This window comes from Amblyomma mixtum, chromosome 2 (genome assembly GCF_055824585.1).
Source record: "Amblyomma mixtum isolate Tamu chromosome 2, ASM5582458v1, whole genome shotgun sequence".
NCBI lineage: Eukaryota > Metazoa > Arthropoda > Arachnida > Ixodida > Ixodidae > Amblyomma > Amblyomma mixtum.
In genome coordinates this window covers 290,763,993-290,789,883 of record NC_143013.1, presented here as the reverse complement: position 1 = coordinate 290,789,883, position 25,891 = coordinate 290,763,993, and the positions used below count along the sequence as shown (strand labels likewise).

Sequence of the window (25,891 nt, the reverse complement as noted above, 5' to 3'; positions counted from 1 at the left end):
TGTGGTGAAATCTCATTGCAGGTTAAAGACCGCGCGACGTAGGACTTAATCCCGAACCGTAGACTAACTATGCCGCTCTAAATAGCACACAGTGTTGATTTTACACCTGGGAATCGATGAACGAAATAAATCGATCGTTGACAAGAGGGAGCATTGCACGGATTCATCACGTGACCATCTCGTGAGGTCGACGTGTGAAAGCACGAATTTTGCGCTTTACGAATTGTTGAGTGCGTCGATCAGTCTTTGCTGTTGCTTTAAAACGGGACGAACTAGACGAGCGTTCGTTGCAAGAGTATGAACCACGGCGAAAGAAAAAATAAAGTTGTCAGATGAGAAAAATGAGTGGAAAGCTTCCCCTGCTGGAAAAGTCAACGCCTTCGTGAACGACAAAAGGATCGCTGTCCCACCGTATGCGCGAAGCGAGCTAAAAAGACAACGGGGCCGATTTTTGACCTTTCGTTGACTGTAGGCGTATTTCAGCACTGCGAGCCTAGCGGAGAATCCTAGATGATGTCTGAGAAGAGGATACCGTAATTTTCGGTACGTAGGCCGCGGGATATACATTCCTTAAAGAATGAAATTTCGCGCTTTATAGACTATGTATAGTTTCGTACAATATATATATATTTTCCAATATCGGTGAACGTGACATGAAACGCTCTGCGAGATTCTATATCACGGAGTTTTTTCGGCACTTTCGCCGTGATTCTTGCGCTCCGCTGTGCGTTTTCTTGTCATGTAATCACCAATCGCTTCTCTAAACCTAGCCTCCTGTCGCATTCACCGCGAAGATACCGAACAAAATCACGAGTGTTTTTTTTTTTCTGTTGTACTAACGAGTCATTATATTGGCTCCTACTACCTAGGTCATACTAAATGCACATACAATTTTATTTTCGCATTGAACACTTGGCCCCTGAAAATATAGACCCGGTGCGAACAGTGTAGGCAAAAAAAAAATTAATTTTTTTTTCAGCCGAAATCGAGCAGTGTACACCATGTGCGTGCTGCATACCGGAAACTACGGTATTTGAGGAGCCGGGGCGGGTAGTAAAACGTGCATATTTGACGGAGGGATACTGAACTGTCAAGTACTGCTGTGGTTGTGTGCAAATTAACTTGAGCAGGGTGTGTTGCTGGGCAAGTTGGTTTGACATTTTGAACATGCAGCGCTGACAGACGAGGGAGGCCCTGTTTGTGTCGTCTCTCCTTCGTTACTCGTCTGTCAGCGCTGCGTGTTCAGGGTGCAAATTAACGCGTAATTTGCGCGAAAAACACATTTCTTTCACATTATATGGCACGTGGCACTGAGACTTCCGCTTGTCTAAATAGTCAAAATAAGGCGGACGAAACTAAATACTGGGCAGATTATGTGTCTTAATTGGTTTCGACGCGACTGCTCCTATTTGAGACGTGAGTACTCTGTAAAACAGTAAATGTGCTCTAAAGATCGGAGGACAATGACGTAGCGCATGATAAGCCTGAGGTCACATGACATGACGTGTCTTCTTGTGAAGAACACATTTTTTGTACTCTATAATGGCACAGTTGATGTCCCAAATTATGTGCAGCTTGAAACAAACTTAGCGTTCTGAATACAAGGAGTGTTTAATGATGTGATTAAAGGACCAACACTCATTGGGTACCGCTCGCAGGACAACAGCACGTGTATTCGGGAGCATTTTTCTGGAATTGCTGATGGCGACAACATAACCAGAAATTACGGGAGCAATTGCACGCCGACAGTGGTAAGGCAATTTTCTTAATTCAAAATGTGCTGCGGCTGGGAATGCTTTCTTCAACTGAGCATGGCTCTTTCGCTGGCTGCTCACTGAAATGGCATCACTTAAGCTTGCAAACTTTCTATTTATCGAAGTTCTGATCTATTTTTCTGCACGACTAGTTAGGTTGCTTACTTTTGCAAGCGAGGTACGAAGGATAACATCCAGAATTGTATGCAACCATACGTGGATCTAGCTTTCCGCCCAGGCGCTGTCAAATGTATTGTAGAATTACACGTCGTGAACCACTAACTGCATGCAAAGCAGGAGGTTTAGAAGGAACAGAAATCTGTTGCTGTAAAGAGACAAACCTTTTGCATTGCCCTGCTTGACTTAGGACGCGAATATTAACTGGAGAGTTTGGCTCGTTTGTTGGCTTCGTTACACGCAGCAAGCAGTCTTGACATTGAATATTAACAGGCAGTAAATACAGGAGAAACACTGTTTGCCGCATTGTTACTGGCACTTGAGTTTTGCTGACAATTAATGAGTACTGTTGTTTGGTTTTTTGCAGGACGCTTATACCAGCTGCATCTGCAAAGATGGCAACGGAGTCTCGGGCTATAATTACTGCGTGGTATGGTAAAAATGCATCTCTACAATTCACTTCATAATTTGCGTTCAGAGTGACTAATTAACCTTTGCTACTAAAGTTAACTCCTAAAAAAATTCAAAGCAACATCGCGGTCATCTTCTGTGACGCCGCTTGTCTGCAATGTTCTCATTTGTCTGCACGCGCCCCTTGATTTGGAACCAGTTCTCCATCCTGAATCTTTTCGTAGGTCGCATTCTTCTCTTTCTTCGCAGTATAACACCAGTAGGACGCCAGATGACAACACGGCAAACGTTACACTCGGACTCTGCGGCATTGGCGCGAAGTGCTACACTTCCGACTTCAACGCGACCATGGAAGTGGACCTAAGGGACCCTCAACTTGCATGTGAGGTGTTGTTCCATAGCCGCTTTTTCCCGCAACGTAGAATTATAAACGAACTGCGAGTTACTAAGCACGGATGAGACGCTTTGAACCCTATGTAACATAAGAAGACCGCCACAGCATCGTGAATATTGTTCTGGTTGTTAATGGGATATTCATGGGTACCTGTGGCGGCTACAGGTTCATCCGTAGCAGCGTAGCCTCACGGCACTCGATTCTACTTTGCCAACTTAGGGCTTGTGCTCATTTCTCATCTTTCTGCTGTCTTCTCTAAGGCTCGCAAACACTCATGGGGTCGACCCGAAGCCATGCTAATATCGGCAGTGTCGCGAGGATGTTAGGCCATCAATTAAAACCAGTTTCCAGCGCGCATCTGAAGCCAAATAATTGGCAGTTCCTTCTCACCCGACGACTGTTTTTTCTGCAGAAGTGTGTGAGAAGACGCAGTGACATAAGCTAAGGAAGAAATTCAACTCTACGATATAAATGGCATCACGAAAGAAAAAAAAAACCGAGTTATCGCTTCTATTGCAGCTAATAGTGACCGTAACGAATCCGGAGCCCTCCTTTACGGAGTCTCTCGTAGCAAATGCGTCACTTCGGAACGATCATTAAACCTTATATTACTATATACAGTCTGTTATGTAGCATCTTTGGGGCACAATATGGTCTTTAGACTGAGAAGAGCGTTGCGACATATGCGACTGTGAAGCTATTTTTTTTGTTCGGCTTTACAAGCCGTTCTTATTTTTCATTGTCTTTAAGTCACCTGGTGTCGTGTCCCAATAATAAGTTTTTGCGCAGTATTACTGTTACTTTAATGGCCGCAATAATGTATTGAATATTTCATCATGCATAAGGTGAAGAGGTTAATTCGTCTATTTCTTAAAGGGCTAATCAACAGGAACTCAAGTTGATCTGCATGGATAGATTTCCACGTTATAAGTGAGAAACGGGCAACTGTCACTGAAAACGGAGGTTTTATCAGCCAGACAAAGTCAGAATCGCCACCAGCGGCCGTTTACGCATGTAAACTGCGCTGCGAAAAGACAGTTAATTGCGTGCAGATTACTCAACCTATGCCTCACCTCCATCCACTTCCAAACGGTCGACTGCGGAGTGCCTTTTAGCCTTGACGTCACAAGTTTGAATCTAGTCCAGGAAAATTTTAAAAATAGAATGATCTCAGCCATAAATGCGTGTTTTGCTGCCGGAAGAACGTCAGCATAAGCAGGAACAACCGCAGATTTTTTTTTTACTAAGAACAGAAATTTTATAGAGATGTCCTCAGCGTCCCTTTAATGGGCGAGGTTCCATTTCGGAAGAAGCGCAAAGAATCATGGGAAAATCGTCTGCTAGGTACTTTCGGTTTCAATTTTCTTCCACTGCTCGCCTTTGTTATAGCTGTCACGTACACCGTACATGCTAGCATCATTTATTCACTGATTAATATGTACTGCGATGTCGCTGATTCCACTGCGGCGTCGCAAGATCTGCGCGTGATAAGCATGTGCACGAAGTGCGCGCAGGAAAAAAAGAGACGATTAAAAAATGTAAACGTACGCTGTCATGGTGAAAATTCCGGCGTAGGCTGGCTGTAGCAGATATATGCTGTAACCGGTTTCAGGCGCGTTTAGACAAGTTTAACGCATCACTCATTATATATTCGTCTGCTGCTACACTGCGATGTACTACCATACCTACACAATTGAAGAAACGGTACATGTATCTTCTTCACAGCGTGTAAAGGTTGCCAGGGGGCTTGCAAACGACCTATACATACCACTACGCGCACCGCGGGTCTCAACACGCCTAGTGTCGTGCTTGCAGAGCATAACGTCCTACACCCTAGCCAGAAAGGAGCAACAAGGGAGTAAAGTGTTCTCTACCGCACTCCCTTCTATAAAACGGAGTGTATTTCCTGTGAACACCTCACGAAGCAGAGCAGAGTCGACGTCACGTTGGTCTTGCGATGATGCAGTACAATTAGTGATGTTGCAGCTCGAATAAATTAGTAGAACTAGCGACATAAAACCAGCTACTGTGATGAAACAATGGGGCAGGGGAGAGGGAAGCCGGAACCGGAAGCAGCGGTAGCAGACGAGGTAACAATGACCTATTAAGATGGAGCTAGCTCTTGTTGGAATTCTTGATAATGGTTTAATTATACCCGGTCACTGCATGAGATATTGTATAAATGGCGAATCGCGACGAACGTGGTCATAGAAAAAGGAAGACAAAAATTACGGCGCGCTTTATAAGTACTTTCGTTTGGGCTGTTTCAAACATGGCGCTTGATAGATTTGCTGCTTCCTTAATGTTGCCACCACCTAGCGTTACCTAGAAGTATTAACAGCTGCCAAAACGGTACTGGAGATGCAGGTAATGTAACGGTAAGTCTTTCAGGCCTTCGTAAACTATGAAAGTACGTATATTATGTCTCAAAGGTCAGTGCAGCGTCGTGAGAATTTGAGGACGGGTCAGCTAACAGCTGCGCAATGTACGCAACTGTTTGTGCGTAGCAACAGTTTACGATTAAAAAGAGCACGCGATAAACAATAATTCGGTAACAGATACCATCGCTATGCGATAAGCTAGCTCGAGTTTTACGTTCCACAGACAGCGTGATGTAGAGTTTTAGGCTTTATAATGGTCTCTTTCAGGGCGCCTCAAGACTTACCCTCGGCCTCCCTGCGTTGCTCCGGACTTAGAGGTTGCACCGGGGGTGAGCTGGCATGATCGTTATTTTCGCGCTCAGAAGTATACAACTCCTTTTAATGGAGCTAATATGAAATAGTCTTCATTTTGCATGCAACACGCGTTCTCGTATAACACGTTCTTTTATAAGACCTCTTATAACCAAGGCACACCTAGTCTATACTAAATCGATACTTGAAACGCTGAGTTTAAAAAGCTGCGTGACCTCGAGCAATACCAGACGCGATGACTACGATCCCGCTATGGGCTCTATATATAAAAAAAAAAATGTGACCAGGGGGCACTGGTTAAACGGACAAAGTGGTGTAATGTTGTCAAAGTTGCGGTTCCTACGATTTCACGTGTTTACTGCAACCCCACAGCTTGTATTCTTTTTTATTCGTGAGTTTTGCTCTGAGAAAAGGAACGGCGAAGTAGTTGATATAAACGTGTACCCGGAAGTCTTTTCGCTGAAACCCGGAATACTTTGGTGACGCGCCATTAACGCAATGAATGTAATTATGAGGCTGTTCAAAGTGTGCCACGCCCGGTATATATCGCATGGCAATACCGAGAGGGTCGATTCCGGGAGCACATCGAAAAAAGATGCCAGCGATGCGCCTAGGGTGCCGGGTGTGACCAACGCGAGCACTGGGACGCCATACGTAGCATGACGCGCTGGCGGCCATGTTTTTGTGACTGGTGCAAGGACTAGTAGCAAAGGAATCTTTCATAGTGCGACCCACGGTTACCTGGCGGGAACGCTTAGGAGAGGAGAATAGCAGAGATGTTCCAGTTAACATTCGTTTGAAGTGACGGACAGACTTTTTGAGAAAGTAGCTCAGACGCATGCTCGTACTGTAGCCAAGGAAGTAGGCAAACAGGCTTTGGCGGCTTTGCACCATAAGCAGCTACCTGAAGGTCAGGCGTGCAGATATGATTGAAGCAGAAGCGAAGTGGGCAGCGCAATTTACTGAAAGCTAGTCCATAACCACGTTTACTCTTTCGTTCCGCGATAGCAACCACCCGTGAGACGAGTTCTGTGCGTTTCGCATATGTATCTGAAGGAAGTTTTTGTGGCTTGCTGCAGTGTTACGTAATGTCAGAGAGGAATCTACAGATGCAAGATCATCCTATTTTAGCCGCGTTCTCGATCAGTAAAGTCCAATATGAGTATGTGTACGGAAAGAGGAGCAGAAAATAATTAAGTAGGAAATAATGGTAGATTCTACCAGTCGGCGAGTGTTTGTCGGTTAGACTTAGAAGATTTGTCGGTTAGACTTCCCCACTCTCCGTGCCTTCCTTGAAACGTGCTGGGCGTGCGATTATCCTGTGTTTTTGATGCCCAACAGAGGAGTGAAGTTAACAGAAATTTGTGAGAGCCGTGCAAGACTGAGTGCCCGTTGATTTGGAGGGCGAGTTCAGAAATTTATAATAAAAAAAAATCTTCGGCAGTCTTTCTTTTTTTCCTGCAGTAAGCCGAACTTCCTAAGCGCAGGTATCAGCTGCAGGCTAAGGCGAAATTCACGTGAAGGCTACGGAATATATGCCCGTTATCTCCACGCGGTAGTCGTGAAAAACTATACAGTAGCAGACGCGTCTTCGATCCCTGTCGCGGCGGTCGCATTTCGACAGAGACGAAATGCTAGAGCCCGTATACTGTGCGATGTCAGTGCACTTTAAAGAACCACAGGTGGTAGAAATTACCCGGCTGCCTTCACTACGGCGTCCCTCATAGCCTGAGTCTCTTTGGGATGTTAAACTCCATTAGCCAAATCAAACAAAACAAAACCAATGCAGTAGCCAAAGCACCCACGCAACAAGTTTTCTCTTACTGCATATTGTGTCATATGTACAAAATGCAAAGGGGGTTAGCATCCACTTACATACTGCTATTAAATCAGGCTTGTATTTTGCATTGACGGGGTTCTGGTTAATCTTGCCAGTTGTTGTGCCGAATATTTGCACACTCTGTCCTTTCAGTAAGCATGGCTGCCTTTTTTTCGGTTCAAAATTTCAGATACGAGTTGCGGCTGGTTGCGAGTACTACTGCTACGGGCGTCAAAATAAGGATATCAATGACCAACGAGTATGCGCTGTAAGTAAGACATGAAATAAAAATATTCCCTGTTCGTTTGATATTACCAATGAAAAATATAGCCCAATTCGTTGTTGCAGTGGCATCCGAAGCCATTATATTAAACGCAATTGGACCAATTATGGACTCAGTACCTCTTTATTGACTTTCTAAGTAAACAGCGTAAGCGTTACTAGCGTTCATGAGTCCTGCAGAAGACCGGAACCGTTACGGCTAGCCTCGCCGTTTTTACTAAGTGCCATGCTTTTTGGAAGAGGCCGAGAGAGATTGTTTACCTCCACCTTGCCAAGCGAGATTTCCCAAATGGCCGCCAACTTGGTTGAGCCAGGAACCTGTCGATGAAGCTCGCTTGGCAAGCTAAACGTAAACAACCACTTCCGGCGTCTTCCAAAAAATATGTTATGTATTTATGGGGGAAGTCGAAAGCGATTGTTTCAGCTTGCCAAGCCGTCTTCAACGATTGACCGGCAGTTCACGTTAGGCTAGCTATAGTGGGATACAAGCTGAAATTGCAGGAAAACGACAGCAGCTGAAAATAACAGCCCATAGCCTACAGTGCGCTGTGTTGCTCTGTTAGAAATAGGGTGCTCCTGTGTCCATGCTTTCCTTGTAATTATGAACGTCCAGCAAAATATGTGCAAAACAGCAATTACTTGTTCATACTGGTCGTCCGGAAATGATCCTGGTAACAGGAGCAGCTAAGCTCGCTGCTGACCCGAAAGACGCTGGTTCGATCCCGGCCGCGGCGGTCAAATTTCGATGGAGACGAAATTCTAGAGGCCCGTGTACTGTGCGATGTCAGTGCACGTTAAGGAACCCCAGGTGGTCGAAATTTCCGGAGCCCTTCACTACGGCGTCCCTCATAGCCTGAGTCGCTTTGGGACGTTAAACCCTCCAAATCAAACCAAACCAAACCATTTATTATGCTCAGATCGCACCGCGCGGCCTGCCGCTCTTCCTATCGGCTTGTCGCTCTATAGCTCTAAAGAAAGAGAGGCGTCCATGGCAAGGGTTTGGCAGTACAAAAAATGGTCATGAGAAGAGACGATTACAGAAGGCAACACGCGGGCCAAGCAGCCAAGAAAACTGATATACAACGCCGCAAGTGAGAGAACTGGTTGAGTAGAGCGCTTACGCGCGTATGTTCTTTTGAGCGCGAAGAACTTTATCTATTAGCGCATGGTATTAATACACGTGAATATCTTACAACAGACTCGCATATGTGAGGATGAATACTCGCGAGACATTGTCGGTTGGTTGGCCTCAAATAAAGATGGCGCATACTCCCTACGGGGGAGTGGTCAAGACACAGGCGGTGAATTGCTGGAAATGGGACCGTTTAGAGGGGGAAAAGCAGGAGTAATATTGTATAGGCTGACAGATTGGACGACGCAGCGACAGGGAACCTGTAAACAGGGAGATCGAAGACGGGACAATGGCGTTATTGTACCTCACTCTGCAGTCGAATTTTACCCTTTTAACAACGTATGCGGGCTTGATGAGAATTCATTCTTCCCGCAGAGCTGCAAGCCACGATCAAACTAAGGAGCTAAATTCTAGTAGAACGTTTTGTTTCTTATTCATAGCGTGCATCTATTTGCATTTTTGCAGCTGGAGTGGTATTCGGGCGTCCCATCAGGAGAGCCAATCGTCACACTCACAGGGTCATGTTCCCACGGGATATGCCGGATTTCAGGTGATTTGCCCATGCGTTGGCCTCTTCTCTGGGTACTTGTTTTCATTTCTTGGCTTCAAGCGGACAAGATGGTAAAAAAATTACACTTGCAGGTGTCTACGAGTACCCTGAGAAAGGAACATGCCACGACAGTGACCGCTACCAGCACTATGGGGTGAGATGCTCGTACTATTTATCTAATTATCGGGAAAGGTCGTTTCCGATTCATCTCTTGTTTCTTGAGTGACAGTTCTTTAGCAGATGACACGAAACATTTTTTCGGGTCATATAGCTGGCGGTTAGATGGTTCCCCAAAGGTGTCTAGAGCGGGCGACACGAGCTCTATGGAGCAACAATGAAACGTGCAGTTGCGACTTGCAATCCGCTTACGTCACTTCTGGTCCTGGAGATCTGTGACCCCCCTCTATGAGGCTTCTAATGCTGTCGATTAAACCTTTGTGAAAGGGAGGAATTTGCCGGTACTGATAACAAACCCACCCAGAAAGGGCAGGTAAAAATGTAGGAGGAAGAAAAAAATGATGCAAAAAAATTCGCCAGTGTAGAGGGGGGATGCCTCCGAAACTCTCGAGGTGAGGAGTTAGAGGCGCACGGCAAAGGCTAGGGGTGTACCCCAGGAGTGCATATCCGCATTTATATCGTGCAGTTTTAGAAAGCAGCCTGGGAATCCCGAAGTGCCACTTTTAAGTGACCCGGTAGCAGCCGTGCGCCTGTGTGCTTCGCTGAGCACTGCCCTTTAAGTACACCGTTCATGTTGCAGGAGTCTACACAGTGTAAGGACAAAATGTGGTGGCTACTGGAACGTTAGACATTCGACAGTTGGTGAGATTTACGCCTAATCGTTAGCAGAGTTATGTACTCCTTGCCCTACCACGCAACAACAAAGGCGGAGCGAGAGCAAGCCGACTGTATTCTCAGGAAGGCATACAAGATTGCTCTACACCTGCCCAGAAACGCATCAAACGAGAAGCTACTCCAACTCGGAATCAGCAATACTTTCGATGAGCTTGCCGAGGCTCAATTGGGGGCACAACTCATCAGACTCAGAGGCTCCTCTACGAGAAGGGCGCTCCTGAGAAGGTTGGGTCGGAACACGTGCGGATCCATAGACAGATACGCGGACGTACCGGACGACCTTAGAAAGACCTTTAATGTAGGACCCCTGCCTAAAAACATGGATCCTAACCTACACGAGGACAGACGAAAAGCAAGGGCCGAGCAGATAGAAAGGAGGCTAGGCCGATCAGAGAACACAGTCTATACGGACGCCTCCATGTACGTACATGCAGGGAAGCGCTTAGCCGCTACGGTGGTAGTTAATAGCACAGGAGACATGGCCACATGCGCCTCAGTGGAGGTCGTGGGCATAACGGAGGCCGAGGAAATTGCCGTCGCGCTGGCGGTAGCAGAAGGCTATAGGAAAGGCCGATCCCTAAACATCTTAACAGACTAGAAAGACACGTGTAAAAACTATACGAAGGGCAGAATTAGCGGCATGGCCCTCAGGATAATCAGTGGGGCAGCAGCCTCTGCTGAGAAGACACCCATACAACACATAATCTGGGTCCCAGGCCACGCAGGCGTAGCGGGGAACGAAACAGCAGACAGCCTAGCTCGAGGGCTTACATACCGAGCAGGCATGTCAGATGTTCTGGAGCTTCAGCTACTAGCATGCGAGGGGGGATACACAGAGACATTACAACTATACAGAGGGACTAGATTCAAGCACCCACCACCACACAAAGCCCTCACGAGGGAGGAAGCAGTCGGCTGGCGTAGGCTACAAACAAACTCCTTCCCCAACTTGTACATCTATAACAAGATGTCACCAACACAATACAGAGCAAACTGCCCCTGGTGCGGCGACACACCCACACTATACCACATCACATGGGAGTGCGAACGAAATAAAGCATTCCACCAACACGAATTCCCGAGTGCGGAGCAATGGGAGAGCCGGCTCACCAGCAGCGAGCTCGCGGCCCAAAGGGCCTTAGTGCGGCACGCTACTGATGCAGCGCGACTCAGTGGAGCCCTGGACTAGGGGCCCAACCTTGCTGCAGAGAAGCCTCAAGTCGCCGGCGCCACGAAAGACGACGGAGGCTTCGACTCCGCGAATCTCTTAAAAGATCTAAATAAAAGTTTTCTACTACTACTACTACGTTAAGCCTCCCTAAATATTGCTACGGCTTATCAAAACATCACTATAGCATTGCCTTTCTCATGTTACCGAAGAGAATGTTTACTTGATGACATGAAACAAGTATATCCCTTAGAACGTCCTTTGATATGAACATCCCGGAATATGTGGCTACCTTGCCAGAGTTATTATTATTACTCATCGAGTGGTAGCATTCTGTAATAACAAGTATTTCTCACAAGATAAACGGGCCGAACAATCACTATAGTATTAAACAAAATTAGATAAGGTGCCTGTTAGATTTAGTTACTAGCGCAGTCATTAGCTCAATCTCAACGTTGGCAGCGAATGAAAAGAAACGCCTGCTGGTACTCATATAACTCGGCCGTAAGAAAATGAACACTCGACTAGTTCTGAACGGAATCACCGCTCGTTTAGACCAAACGTTTCCAGCGGACAACAGCAGTCAGTGCAGCGAACACCTCAGGAAATAAAGGCCTTGCGCAAAAAATGAAAAAAGGGCAAGCACGCTTGAACCACTGCTCTCGTGATTAATCAGCGCGGCAAGCTGAATGAGCAATCAGATCACATGGTAAGCATGGACTGGCTGCCGTGCTGTGCTTTTATAATTTTCTTAACGTGCATGAGCACGTTACGGCGCTCCAGGAAGTCTGATTTCAAGATCGCGTTTTTTCTACATGGATTTTCGCTGCTCAACTGATCTGAGACCGTGATCTCGTTCTTTACATTGGGTAATGGCAAGAATTTCCAGAATCCTGCCTTCGCTAATAGAATACGAAAGGGCAAGGTCTCGCTCGTATAGTGAAGGGCGCACGCACGAATGTTACGGTTATTCGTGATGAACGAGTTTGACTTGCTTACTACGTCTCTAACTACTAGCATACTTTATTAAAAGGGATTTATAATGAGTGAAATTTTTTTCCTATTGTGTAGTAGAGATGCTGGGCTGACAATTTTGTCATAGGAAGATTTGCCAGCAGTAGTTACCATTTCTGTTGAACAGAAATTTCTGGACTCGTTTCATTGAAACAATTGCGTTTTTTTTTCAATACCGAGCATAATTTTGAGCACTTAGAATATTGTCCGCGGTTAGTCTTAATCTTCACTGGGGAAAAATTCTTTCCTTTTTTTTTCGTTTTCACGTCGAGTAATACAAAAGAGAGAGACACATGCGGCACAGCTTGTTAAATTGTTGAATCAATTTGCCGCGAGGAATTTACAAAGTTCTAGCTGACTCATTGATTAGCTATTTTAACAATAGGCTAGGTTCGCGCGGGGGCCACTCGGAGCGCTGTGTCACGCGTGATGAAACGCTATGATAGGCTGTTGAATTCGCAGTCTTGCACGTGGAAGGATACCGCACTTCCCAACCTGCAGACTATAATGTACCTAAGGCAGGCACCAGTCCATCTCTTCTTTACCTCAAAGTTGAGGCTTTCCTTCAGGTGGTGACATTTCGCCTGATCTAATCCGTTGCGAGTCTATTTTGTCCCGCTTCCAATACAACACATGCATATTGAAAGCTCTGGTTTCGTGAAGGAGTGTCTGAGTTAACTGATTTTTGGATAACTGATAACTATAAACACTTTGATAGTTCTCCCCAAGCGAAAAAAAAACTGACATAAAAACCAATCAAAGTTATATTCAAAATTGTGCGAGAAATCAGGGGCCAAGTGTTATTCATAGCCAATATTCTTCGCTTCTGTTTTTGCAGAAGCTGGTGGACAGGTGCACGTATAAGTGCCCAAATGGACCAGAAAGGCTACGCCCTGATGGACTGATGTGCCGGGTAAGTTATCAGCTGTGCGAAGTAAATTCTGTTGTAAATGCCGGCTGTCCTCAGGAAAGATATGCTCAGTTATACATGCCTACTTTTCCAGGTTCGCAAGAGATGGTACAGAGACGTGGTTGGAATATGCCAACAGGGCGTTTGCTCGGAGATTCGTAAGTACAATCCGAACAACGTTTTATCATTTCAACGCAGCAAACCTGAAAGCTCGAGGACTGACTGATGCAACTACAGTACTCGCCGTTGCAGATTGTCTTTAATGTATAGTTGGCAGAATTCGTCTCGGGGCATAGAGTTCCTTAAGGTTACTTGAAATTGAGAATAAGCGAGGTATAAAGCGGCATCGTTTATGCAAGTTTCTTAACGAGCACGTCATTTATCGCGGGAACGCCGCGAAAGGGTGGCTTCGTATTTCACTAGGCTAGTTTTGTACCGAAAACATTGATTCCGGCATGAAATTATAGCTGTGGCTTAATATGGCGGCTACACTTAGCCATCGTAGCCGCGACGTTCTCACCTCTATGCAGATGAAACTGTTTTCGTAGAGAATTGGTCAATCCTTACGCAAATTGAACCCAGGCGAATGTTTGGTATTAGGCTCGTATAGAAACTAGCAAAGCATTTAATTGCGATTTGCTTCGATAAAATTCGTATTGTTGCATTTAAATTAACATGTTTCGCCCAATTCTGGCCGAAGCAAACTCGAAGCCTACACTTCCTAACCTCCTCTCCCTGGATGGATGAAGTGCCTTGACGCCACCTTTCCCACTAGTAAGGCTGAGGAAATGCACTAGAAAGGGTAACTGCTTCGCGGACGAAATACTGAGCGTGCAGACTGTAATACCAAGCGGGCGTACTGTTTTCGTGCAATGGAGTTAGGGGCGAAGTGAACCACATTGCAGGTAGAGCAGCAGACAAAATCAGATCTTGCTAAGGAAAATTGGCTGTTTGCTGTGTTATCCTGCCATTTTGCCAGTTGCCTGAAGTCGAGTTAAGGAGAATGGAGTAAGATACTCAAAGGAAGATGATTGAGGAAATGTGACGTTGGTTTAGTTTGGTTTATTGGGGTTTAACGTCCCAAAACAACTCAGGCTATGAGAGAAGCCGTAGTGAAGGTCTCCGGAAATTTCGACCACCTGGGGTTCTTTAACGTGCACTGACATTGCACAGCACACGGGCCTCTAGAATTTCACCTCTATCGAAATTCGACCGCCGCGGCCGGGATCGAACCCGCGTCTTTCGGGTCAGCAGACGAGCGCCATAACCACTGTGCCACCGCGGCGGGGCGAAACGTGAAGTGATGGAAAGAGAGCGGCATCAATTACAAAACGAACTAAATTTAGAGGTGTCCCAGCGGAAATGAATCAGAAAAATAGACTGGCGGGCCATGAAATGCAGAGGAATGAAAACGATAGTTAACTTGCTCGGAATAGCAGACCACTGTTCCTGTAGGACAGCAGTGTGTGGGGATCAGTCGAGACGCTCTTATCCTACAATAGATCTAACCTGTCATATAATGATGTACAATAGCATTAAGAGTATGAATATGTGTAGTGTCTAAACGAAGCTATCTGAAACTATCTGGCATGAGTGGCACAACTAAAATGGCTTGGTAACTTTCTTTGAGTTTTTAAACCTTGTCGCCTGCTTTTCCAACAGATGAGGAAAGCGCATGCGCAGTGAAGCCTCATCATGACTGGAACAGGCATCCGGTAAGGCATCCTACTGAATATACGCGCTTCAACACTGCGTCCAGAACTTGCCGGAATATTTTTTTTTAAAGTTTATTAGCATAAATTTGATTTCTTTAGTGGGGGTGTTGCTCTCTCTATCATTTCTGAGCCCTATGTATACTTTACTTCAATTCCAGCCACGATGAAACAAAGGGCACTGCACTGATGAACTTCACTTCAACTAGCATTTTTTCAATTTTCTATATGAAAGCAATAAAATTATACTAATTCTTATTGACATATGAGTGGTATCCCAACACGTAGACAAAAGTTTGATTGTTTACCCTTTGTTTTGTCTGATATAATTCTTTGAAGTGATTACCTCGTAATTGCTTGCATAAAGTTTGGAAATAATTTCGTTCACGCGTTATGTTCTTCTAGGTCAAAGTTGCCAAAAAGTGTGCATGTCATCACAAAGCTATACAGAACGGCACGCTGTGTGCGGTAAGTTTGATCATGGAAATCGATTGAGTATTTATCGTTATCGACAGCTCGTTTGGTATCGTGATAATGATTTCCTTACCCCATTTAGACAGATTGTTGTCACCCTAGATTTCGTATTTTTTATTGTGTGGCGCAGTTTAGTGATATAGTATAGTATTATATAGCGTAGTATATTATATTACAGTGTAGTACATTGTAGTGTAGTATAGTGTAGTATAGTATAGTATAGTATAGTATAGTATAGTATAGTATAGTATAGTATAGTATAGTATAGTATAGTATAGTATAGTATAGTATAGTATAGTTGTTGTGTTCGACGTGCCCAACGCGCAACTCATGCAGTTGGCGACAGGAGGCCGGATTAGTTCGTGTGCACGCGAGCTTGTGCCCGCTGCATCGTTGAGAGAAGCTGCAGTCTGCCCTAGTTCGGAGGCACGGCGGCTTGGATTAAAGGAAACGCGGTTGTGCAACCGAGAAGTGGCGGCGTATTTTGACGTTTCTTCTACCTTTTGTCTCTTTTTTCAGTTATCCTACAAATTAGGCTTCCTTTTAAGTGAAGTCGGAGTATGCTTGGGAGGTGTATGCAAACGTCGCCGTGAGTATTCTTTAATTGGAAGTGAAATGTTTTTTTTTTTTTTGCTGGCAAAGTATAGATAAGACTCGTTAATATGCTTAACCCTATCGCAGGAAATGGTCTTTAACTTTTATTTGCAGCTTCGTAGAGCAAAATAGTCGCTACTAACAATAGATTATAATAACAATAGATTATGAAAATTTGTCTCTGCATACTTGCGAATGAACGTACGGCGTAACGCTATTTGTAACTGATCGTTTTATGTCCATACTTCGAATCTTATGAGTTGTCCTCTAGGATTGCTTAGTTAAGGGAGTACAAGCATCACAAAAATAGACCGCCATGTTCAGTTCCAGAAGTGAACATAAATTCGGCCACACTGATTACTTATGCTCCTCGAAAAATGATCCCGATTACCTCTAACTACGTCTAAACTTAATGTAAACGTAATGTGACTGACATCATTTTATAATTGAGCTCGACCTGATGTTAGCTATTTCCACGCAAAGCCGAGACAAAAAAAAATAATTGATTTTTAGATTTTGACTAGGGCTCCAACGTTAATTGCTATAGAAAAAAGCACATGGTTGGATTTCTGTTGTGAAGCCTACGGTGGTGCAGATGACAGAAATTATGTTTCTCTATATAATAATCTTTATGTGGTTATTTCACGAGTGCGTTAGGAACTTGGTTCAATACAAATATTCGAAGAAATATAAGCAAATACAGTGTGCCTGATTGCATTTGTTATAATTTCTTATATTAGAAATTTCCTCGGCGTAATCGGGCTCTGCTGTTTCTGTCTCATTCACATTGTTTCAGCGCCAGACAAGCCGGCGCAGCACACATTTAAGAAGAAAGAATGCCGGGTTATGGACGTGGAAGTTACTCCCGAGGTGAGTATGTGAATTATTTGCATTTTTCTAATCACAAATTCGCTCGAACTGGTCCAGCGTAGATGTCAAAGAATAGATGTCAAAGATGTAGATGTCAGCGTAAATGTCAAAGAAATAGCCCTAATTTTGTTTTATACAGTATATCCTAGCTTGCCACAGCTTCTTCGCTGTAAAACGTAATCCTAGAAACAGATTTGTTGCGTTGCTCGGTTTCGCAGAAGTATTAAACGGGCACAAAAGCACTGGAAACAAATATTGACGCAGGTAATATTTACTTTTGTAGATCAGAGTAGATGAAGTAAAACAGCTTTTTCATCGCGTGAGTTCGGGTGATGCAGTTATGTTGACTAAAGCCACTAGAATATTGTCACTGGTTTGTCAAAATTTAAGAAATACAGTAAAATAGAATATCGTTTTTCGAGAGGTACAGGTGTTACACGAGCCCGCGGAAGTGTGGTGCCCTTGTGGGCAGGGTGTACATAGTTGTCCGGTGCAGTGATTTACAGCATATCTCTTGATGGAGGACGGCGACGGACAGTGACGCGTTCTCAATAAATGCAGAAGTAGAATCAAAGAAAACGCCCAGAACCAGACCATTAAAAATAATGAACTTGGAGAGGTACACAAAAAACTATAAACATTGGTGAGCAGCATAAGCAGAGAGAAGAAAAAGAATACGACAGCTGCATACAGCGCACATGCGAACTCACTGAGAGACATGAACAGGGCAGACAAAAAATCAGGAGAAAGTGCAGGAAGTGGAAGGCCGAAACATAACACTACTAACAACCAGCAACGTTCAGTCGTGTAGTTAACGTCATTTCGGGGGTGGAAGTAAATAGTAACAATATGATAAGTGCCCAATTGAGTACAGAGAAAGTCCAAATCGAGTAATTTCATCTTTTTTTTCCTGACTTGAAAAGGAGGAGGGCAGGCCATAATTGTATGCAACGCGAGTGTTTAGTAAGCAGCGCAGTAAGCAATACAAAGGTCAGGCAAGAATGAAAAACGCGACACAGTCGCAGTGAATAGAATACAGAGGCAGATGTAATCCACATGAAATGAAGGCACTCAGAACGATACACGACCTCTTTACGGCGAATACTGACGGGCTCATTGGGTATATAGGATGCAGTGGTAAAACGAAACACTAGCATACAGAAAATTAGGAGTACAATATCTGTGCATGTAGGGAAGCAAATAAAGCACACTAGATACGGATTTATAAATGCTCGGAAAATGATGTGGTCATATTAACCTGAATACTTAGTACGTATATGCACAGTCAATTCATATCACCAAAAAAAAAGGAAAAAGACAAGAAGGAACAACGGCACAATAGCTGCGAAAATTTCTACTTGCGAAGTATAATAAGGTGAAACATTACTGAGGTAACACGAACCAAAGGCTAAAATAGTTGACGCGAAAAGACGTGAAAATAAAATAATTAACCCCTGCGATTAAATACGCATCAATTAATTCTTTATGTTGACTGCTTGACAGAAACGAGACTCGGGATATGAGAAGGTAGTTGATTAAAATAAAATGGAATATAAAAGTCTCGGCAGTTCGTGTATATCTTGAGAAGTGCTTAGGGCGGCACTCACCTGAGCACCCGAAGTTTCGTCTCAGGTTTTTTGAACGCAGGGAAAAAAAGTTCATATTTAGATTCGCGGAGACGAAGATATCTTGAAGTTAGAGGATTTCAGCAGTTGTCTTCTTTGTGTGGTTCTTTGATTTCTCCAAGCCGATGCCATGTAATATGTGAGCGGAAAATTGGTATAAAATTTCGCCCACAAGATGTATTTGGATTACGAGCAAGAACGAATAAGTGTGATAAGAAACAAATGAAAAAAAAATTAGAAAGATGAAACGCGTATGATAAGAGGGTAACTGCCTTTCCCTGAGAAAAAAAGAGCGACTAAAGCATTTTCGTCCATGTGCAATCAATTTTGGCGTAATACTTTGTCGTATGACGCTTGTAGTCATAACAAGATTTCACTGAGGCGGAATAGCTATTTTATCAGACATTTTAATCATATGTCAGGAAGCATCGGCAATGTTCGATGTGAATTGCAAATCGAGGCATATGAATAAGTTTTACGCATTCACTGCTGAAACTCCGACGGTGACAGCACTTCGGTACTGACGTTCCGTACTTAAAGCGTTTGATATATTGGCATTTTAAAACTTTTACTGCCACTGAGAGGAGCCCAGGTGGGACTGCGTAAAGCTAGCTAGTTCGTTCATTTCTGCACGTCGACTGGATTTTTTAAAGTCGAAATTTTATTTCAGCTGATTGTGGCCGCAGCTTGCTCGGCTACGTGCCGGCGCTACGAGATCGAAGCACGCCCCAACGGAACATTATGCCTCGTAAGTATGTCCAACAAAATTACGCTTACCCAACAACAACAGCCTTTAGTGCTGTTTTAGCATCTTTGTAGCGAAAACAGAAGTTCAGCAAAACTTCGCTCGATTACTACGTTTTGACTAGAGAAGAATAATTAAGAAGTACTGTCGCAAGGTACAAAAAATTTGTAGAGCTAAGGCTCCCGGCTTAGCGCATTAAGCAGCGAAAACTCTTATAGATTTGTATGAGTCGTTTAGCCCTGCATTTGACCGTGGAATCTTCATCGGCAGCCGTAAGAGAAATCTTGGCCGTGCTCATGCGAATCCACGCAGCCTGATCCTGCCATCCGTCGCCTCCCCACCTTCTATCTCTCTTCCCTCGTGCACTTGCCCTCTCCCTCACCTCCAATGAACGTAGAAAGGGGATGCATTAATGCGAGGGAGGTGACAGCCATGAAATTAAATTAAATTAAAATAATTATGTTGAAATACTTTGTTCCACGAAGTAATTACGGTCTTACGGCTGGCGCTGTAGATTCCACGATAGAATGCAGGGTATATGGTTAAACCAAAACTCTAACAGCCTTCGCCGCAAGAGGGCAGTGTTATTCACCGAGCAAGGGAATTAGATGCGCGTGAGCGGAACAATACGGAACAACCCTGTACATTTTCTGTTTGCTGTTTGCAATTCTATTTGCACATTAATATTAGCAGAGAATGTTTGTGATAGGTTCCTAACGGGTTTTCTCTTTCTGAGTGGTACTGCATACCAGATTCTTCTCGCGAGGTCTTTGCAAATAGAGATTTCGAATCAAATTCTCCTCTTCTTTTTAGTCAGTATGCGTTCTTATTTGATTAGTATTTCGATGTATGATTTTTTTATCGATCACTTTTAACATTAAAACCTACGGTGTAATAAGCGACGCTGCGGAGTTCATAAACATCAAGATTCCATTGTTTAAAACTCTTAAGATTCTCTCAGTTGTATATTCGGAGGAGCACTCAGAGGTGGTGTGCCGGAGAAAAATTTCCTCGGTGTTGTATGGGATCTATTGATAATATAACGCAAAGGCATATTTAGAAAAGGGGGATGAAAATATGTACTGAGTGACACAACCGAAGAGGCGAACAGCAAGAAACAATCAGTCCCCATCAGCAGCACATCACTTCCTCCACTTCGTGTTCCACGCACGAGCACTGTGCTTCTTCGTAATCGCTTGACACGCCTACGGCGGTGACACAACTCCCGGCGGCACTACCACCGTCCCGGTGCTAAGTGGAGGACGTAGCAGGCGCGTTGACGGTATGAGGCGAACGACGTTCATTGCAGCAGGGCGGGCTTACGACTCAAGAGGGGGGGGGGGGGGGGGGGGGAATTTCGTAAGTCACGTCGTTCACCTGCCGAAGTACGCGGTAAGGGCTTGCGTACGGGAACAGAAGCTTTCCAGAGAGTCTGACGCGGCGAGTGGTACCTCACAGGACGAGGAGCCCAAGAGAGAATTGGATGTGACGACGTCGGCGGCCATAACGAAACTTCTCATAGATTTTGGGTGCAGAGGCGGGCGCTGGCAACTTGGCGCGCCGTGTCTGCTGGTGCGATGGCATCCTGGGCGTGCTGAGTGGTCGAGGAGAGAGCGCGTGGCAACCACAGGTCCAAGTGCAAATGGAGGTGTCGGCCGATCAAGAAATAGCGAGGGGAAAATCCGGTGGTGCCGGGGCGTGTGAACAATTGTTGGACAATGTTACATAAGGGAGTGCAACGTTCTGTTACGACGATCGGCAGAAACATACATAGAAAGCGTGTCTGTCAATGTGCGGTTGAAACGTTCGGTAAGGCCATTAGTCTACCCGTGGTGGGCTGTAGTAAGCTTGTGTTGAGTGCAGCAAGTGCGGACAGTGTCGTCGACGGTTCTTAATAAGGGGTCGTCGTGGAGCACCGTGGCGTACTCGTTGGCCAATGACGTGTGATTCCGTATAATGCTGCATAGTCAATGACAATGGTACTCCATTTTTTTGTCACTTATTGTAATTGGTCGCAGAAGGTCGAAGCCAGTGAGACAGCATCATTGTTTCTTAGAATGATCTAAACAGAATTTCGTATGTTTGCTTGTCTTGTCATGATATATTGCTTGATTTCGTTACAGCTCCAGTACAGGAGAGACACATACAACCTTGTACGAAAGACGCAAACGCTTCACATCGGCGAATGCTGGAATGGTAAATGCAAATTCTCCGATAACAGCTTTCATATAAGAATTTGATGTTTCAAGATCAACGCTACACAAATAACTGAACAAAATAAAACAGACCTCTATATTTTTTTCGGCTCTCTACCTGGACTGACTTTTATTTCTCGAAGCACAGCCTGACGGCAGCGTGGATATCTGTCTGCGCTCCGAAAGATCCAGGCTGTGTAGTGAAGATCTGATTTGATTTATATCTGAGGCGTTAAACAAATGAAAGCCTCGCAGTGTGATAGGAGAAAAAGAGATGCAGTCTACTCTGCAGTCCACATAAGAAACAAGCACACAGCTCTGTGAGATCAACATGTATCATTCACCACCTCGATGATCCACTACACGTTGCTGGTTATCTTGGCTGTCTTTGGGAACATGGCGTATATCTGCGGCAAATCGCACTGAGTATAGAGACATACACTCATAACATGCTACACCACAACGCCTGTAATAAAGCAGACTATGGCCGGTTACACTCAAACTGAGCGAAAATGGAACATCTAGAACAGCAGCTTCATCATTAGCTGACAAGTTGCGAATCCGTGAAGAACTGAGCGTGTATCAAATGAATCAAGTGCGAAGAAGCGCCTCCCTATCGATATTTTTTATACTCCAGCAAGAATAAAACGAGGGAACTCTGTTGTGATGCATAACGCTATAGTGACATTTTACTGCTAACATACGGCCCTTGCAAGAGCTAACCAGGCCGAATGGTTTGCTTCTAATTCGTACAATGGAGTCTTTATGGCCTCTCCAGAAATCGAAAGGGTTTGAAAAGTGAGTTCAATGGTTCTCCTTATCTTACTGAGATCTGGAGCTTAATGTATGGCGTAAGGAGATGGTAATGATGGATTTTTATAGCGCAATGCCGGCTTAGCCAAAGAGTGCCATAGCACTAGGTATTTTGTTTTACACAATGCGGGATCAAATGCTCACTAAGTATTTCACCCCTGATAAACCGAGGACCTGGCCAGCGGAAAGTTTGTACCCACTATATCACCGGTGGGTACCAGGCGACACTGGGAATCGTGCCCCGCGCCTCCCGCCTGCGAGGTGAATGTTGAAAACACTATGCCACAGCTCGGGTGCTATAAAGGCTCCACTTACGACTGAACAGCAAAACCGTGAAGCCTGGTTTCCTAAATACGATCCGCGTATGAGTAATCTTGACGGCAAGCTGACAATGAAGAATTTTAGAAATGCTAAGTGATTAACGCGACTTTCGTGCTACTGAAAATTTGATAATTTTAATTCTGACTTAGCAGGAGTGCGTGATTTTCTGCGGTTTTGAAATACTTAGAAACCGGCACAATGCTACCCGTGTGGAAAGACTGTCGAGTTATGACTAACCACGAAAGCAGCGATACAAACACTTCTTTCCAGCAAACTTTACAATGATTTATGCGTCAACTTGGGCCATAATTCATGATTTTTCCCTCCCACATGGCCATAGATGTGGTAATTTTATATTGATCTAGGCCGTTCGATCTGGTCTCAGGCTCTAAGCTCCTCTGTACACATGTCAGAATTATCGGTACCAACAGCATAACTAATTGATTAATTGACTATTTTTCGTACTTTGAACAGTATATACTCGTGGATGGTCATCCTTGTAATATCCCTGCCACGTGAGCAGTTTGAATGCCCTTTGAGTCAATGAACATTGAACTCAAGGGGATCGGCTGGTATCATGCGGCGGTTTTCGATTGCCGTTGAATTTGATGGGGATTAACTTAAGACGATGAAGATCGTTATGATTCAATTATAAAAAAAAAAGTCTGAGGTGACACTTAAGCTCCGCTTTAAGGACATGACTCTACAGTGTTAATGGGTTAATGCCCAGGTATGCGAAATTGGTCATTCTCTACTTGAGATTCATAGATCACTGGGAGTCCTCCTAACACTCCTTGCGCAGTGGCGCAGTGTTTAAGCGATGCGCCACTGCCCTGCGATGGCAGGTGCTGCCACCGGTGGGGCTTGAGAGACCCAGGTTGCTCTTTCCGAGAAATCAATCGCGACCAAGCATTAATTTCACTACAACCTGCCTCGGTGGGCATCACCTTCCGTCAGCAGGTTGTGAGGACGCCACAAGGTCACGCCACCTTTGCGGCCTTCCTGCCCACTAGGTCGCTTCTGTCGGGATTTTTCGCGACGCCTGTTTTTCTGCAATACGAGCTCCATAATGCTGTCGCGTTAAAATTTAATTCTACATTAACCAGCTTATAAACTAAATTTTATTCGCCAGTCAAAGTGACAGCCCTGCAGGCTGTCAGATGTGAGAAAATCGACGCTGTTCTTGCGCAACGTGCCGCTATGTATCTCCCCCTTTCTCTTAGCGCGCTTTGCGACGACCGAGACCCTGAAGGGGCCCACAACTGCTTCACGACAGTGGCTACGAACGCGACGAATACGCTTACTGATTTCTGGCAGCTTCGCTGGCCAAAAGGGAACACTCGAAATGCGCGTCGTTGCCCATCGTTGCCGAAATATTGCTGTATCTGGTTTGTGCCGAACTAAGAATTTAAGTGGATTTTTGCAAAGAAACTTTCAGTTAAATAAAGCGCATACTTCAGTATTCGCCTAATTTTGTCACTGCTTCACTTCGCGTTTATAGTTATTTTTGCTACTACTAGCGCCATCTGTTGGATCGCGTGCTTATTACTCAAAGATAATTCAAAGCGGCCATGCGGCAGCACCGCATCTCGATGACGATCGAAAATTTCAATGACCATTGTCTCAATGGGGCATTGGGATTGCCCAGTTTACATGGACATAAATTACACAGGTGTCTGTTCCTGATAAGGCGGTTCTAGTTCCAATTCTCTTCTCATTATTTATTTAAGATATTTCGCACAATGCTGCCGCTGCAGTGCGTATGTTTGCAGTCGACAGCATAATTTATAATGCAGTTATTTCCCCGAGGACCAATAAGCTCTAGAAGATGTACTTGCGCAGATATCAGCATGGTGCGAGAAGCGGAAGATGATTATTAACCTGGAAAAAACCGTGTGCTCGGCTCTGACTAGGAAAAAAAAGCACCTCTAACTTTTCACTATGACCTCCAGAATTTTAATATTAGGAAGGTTAACTAATTAATATACGCTGGCAAGTTTACAACTCAAGACTTGAAATGGGAGAAACACGTGTCGTATGTTACTCTAGCAAGGCCCTCCGCACCCTTTACTCTTTGAGGCCGTAGCGGTGGCTCAGTGGTTATGGTGCTCGGCTGCTGACCCGAAAGACGCGGGTTCGATCCCGGCCGCGGCGGTCGAATATCGGTGGAGGCGAAGTGCTAGAGGCCCGTGTACTGTGCGATGTCAGTGCACGTTAAAGAACCCCAGGTGGTCGAAATTTCCGGAGCCCTTCACTACGGTGTCTCTCATAGCCTCAGTCGCTTTGGGACGTTATACCCCTTAAAACCAAACGTTTACTCTTTGAAACTGAAAATAAAAACAGCCGCTACATGACCCAAACCTCCTTACATATAGCTGGCTAGTTCGACGGGTGCTCGAATATGGCCTGACATGTTGGTTTCCACACACAAATGCAGGCATCACAAAATTTGCAACAAATTTACAAGACAAAACAATTTACAACAAATAAGACTGCTACACTTTACGTTCAAAACTCCTGGCTACGCTGGTCGACCTTGATATAGTAAGTGCCTGAAGCTGTTACGGAAATATTTTACTAGATCTTAAATGACCTGTTGAGAATCGATAGTAGAAGATATGTACTGGTAACTAGGCTAAGAACTGTCATAAACACTACAAACGCCTACAAGGATATCGATTTCACTGTGACACTTTTCGTTTCATTTCTTTTTTCATATGCAACCGGTGAGTTAAGCCTATTATCTCAGAATTTTGTTGACTCATGTATAACCACATTCTCAGCGAATCTTTCTACGTTTGTTTTTGGAACAGAGTCATGAGTTGTTTTGTCTACGCTTCCAAGTGGATTTATTCAGTGTGCCAGGGAGGCGCAGTTCTGTGAGCATGCTTTTTTCAAGTGGGTATTTGTGTACTTGCATGTTTACCAAGTCCTGACACAGCGAAAATGCCTAGCCCCAGAGGCAGCAGCAAAGCGAGTTAAGCGGCAGGACTCCTCGGTGCAGGTTGCAGAAGCAGAAGCAAAGGTTCATAGGAGCGAGGACCCTGCGATTCAAGCCATAACCAAGGTTGGTTTGCTATGCTCTCACACCGATTATGAGGCCGTCATAGCTACATTTAAACAAATGTGGCCCTAAAAACTTTACACATCTATGAAAACCTATTTTCTTTCACACCACCTCTAACGATACAACATTCGCGTTACGCAGTCTTAACTAAGATCTTACCTAGTCTCTAAGCAACGTCTTGTGATAATTTCTCACGTGTTGTCCTTACGTAATGGGCACCAAATGATGGCAGCCACTATAGCAACCAGAGAAGGAGATAGTCTACGATTACGCCAGAGGTTAACGTTGCGTTGCGTTAACGTGCATACGTCTTCGGTGC

At 44.7% G+C, this 25,891-nt stretch overlaps 1 protein-coding gene across 1 annotated transcript in view; it reads left to right on the top strand.

The window, feature by feature from the left end:
• The window catches only part of LOC149364425 (uncharacterized), a 32,621-nt gene extending 11,205 nt beyond the window's left edge, over nt 1-21,416 (top strand). Inside the window, exons 3-16 of the mRNA XM_089568695.1 lie at nt 2,299-2,361; nt 2,592-2,724; nt 5,385-5,446; nt 7,439-7,516; nt 9,128-9,212; nt 9,305-9,366; nt 13,085-13,159; nt 13,251-13,314; nt 14,819-14,871; nt 15,274-15,336; nt 15,862-15,931; nt 16,733-16,806; nt 19,102-19,179; nt 21,300-21,416. Of these exons, the coding sequence (XP_089424821.1) occupies nt 2,299-2,361; nt 2,592-2,724; nt 5,385-5,446; nt 7,439-7,516; nt 9,128-9,212; nt 9,305-9,366; nt 13,085-13,159; nt 13,251-13,314; nt 14,819-14,871; nt 15,274-15,336; nt 15,862-15,931; nt 16,733-16,806; nt 19,102-19,179; nt 21,300-21,416 (1,077 nt within the window). The remainder of the gene's footprint in view (nt 1-2,298; nt 2,362-2,591; nt 2,725-5,384; nt 5,447-7,438; nt 7,517-9,127; nt 9,213-9,304; nt 9,367-13,084; nt 13,160-13,250; nt 13,315-14,818; nt 14,872-15,273; nt 15,337-15,861; nt 15,932-16,732; nt 16,807-19,101; nt 19,180-21,299) is intronic.
• The last annotated feature ends 4,475 nt before the right edge of the window (nt 21,417-25,891 follow it).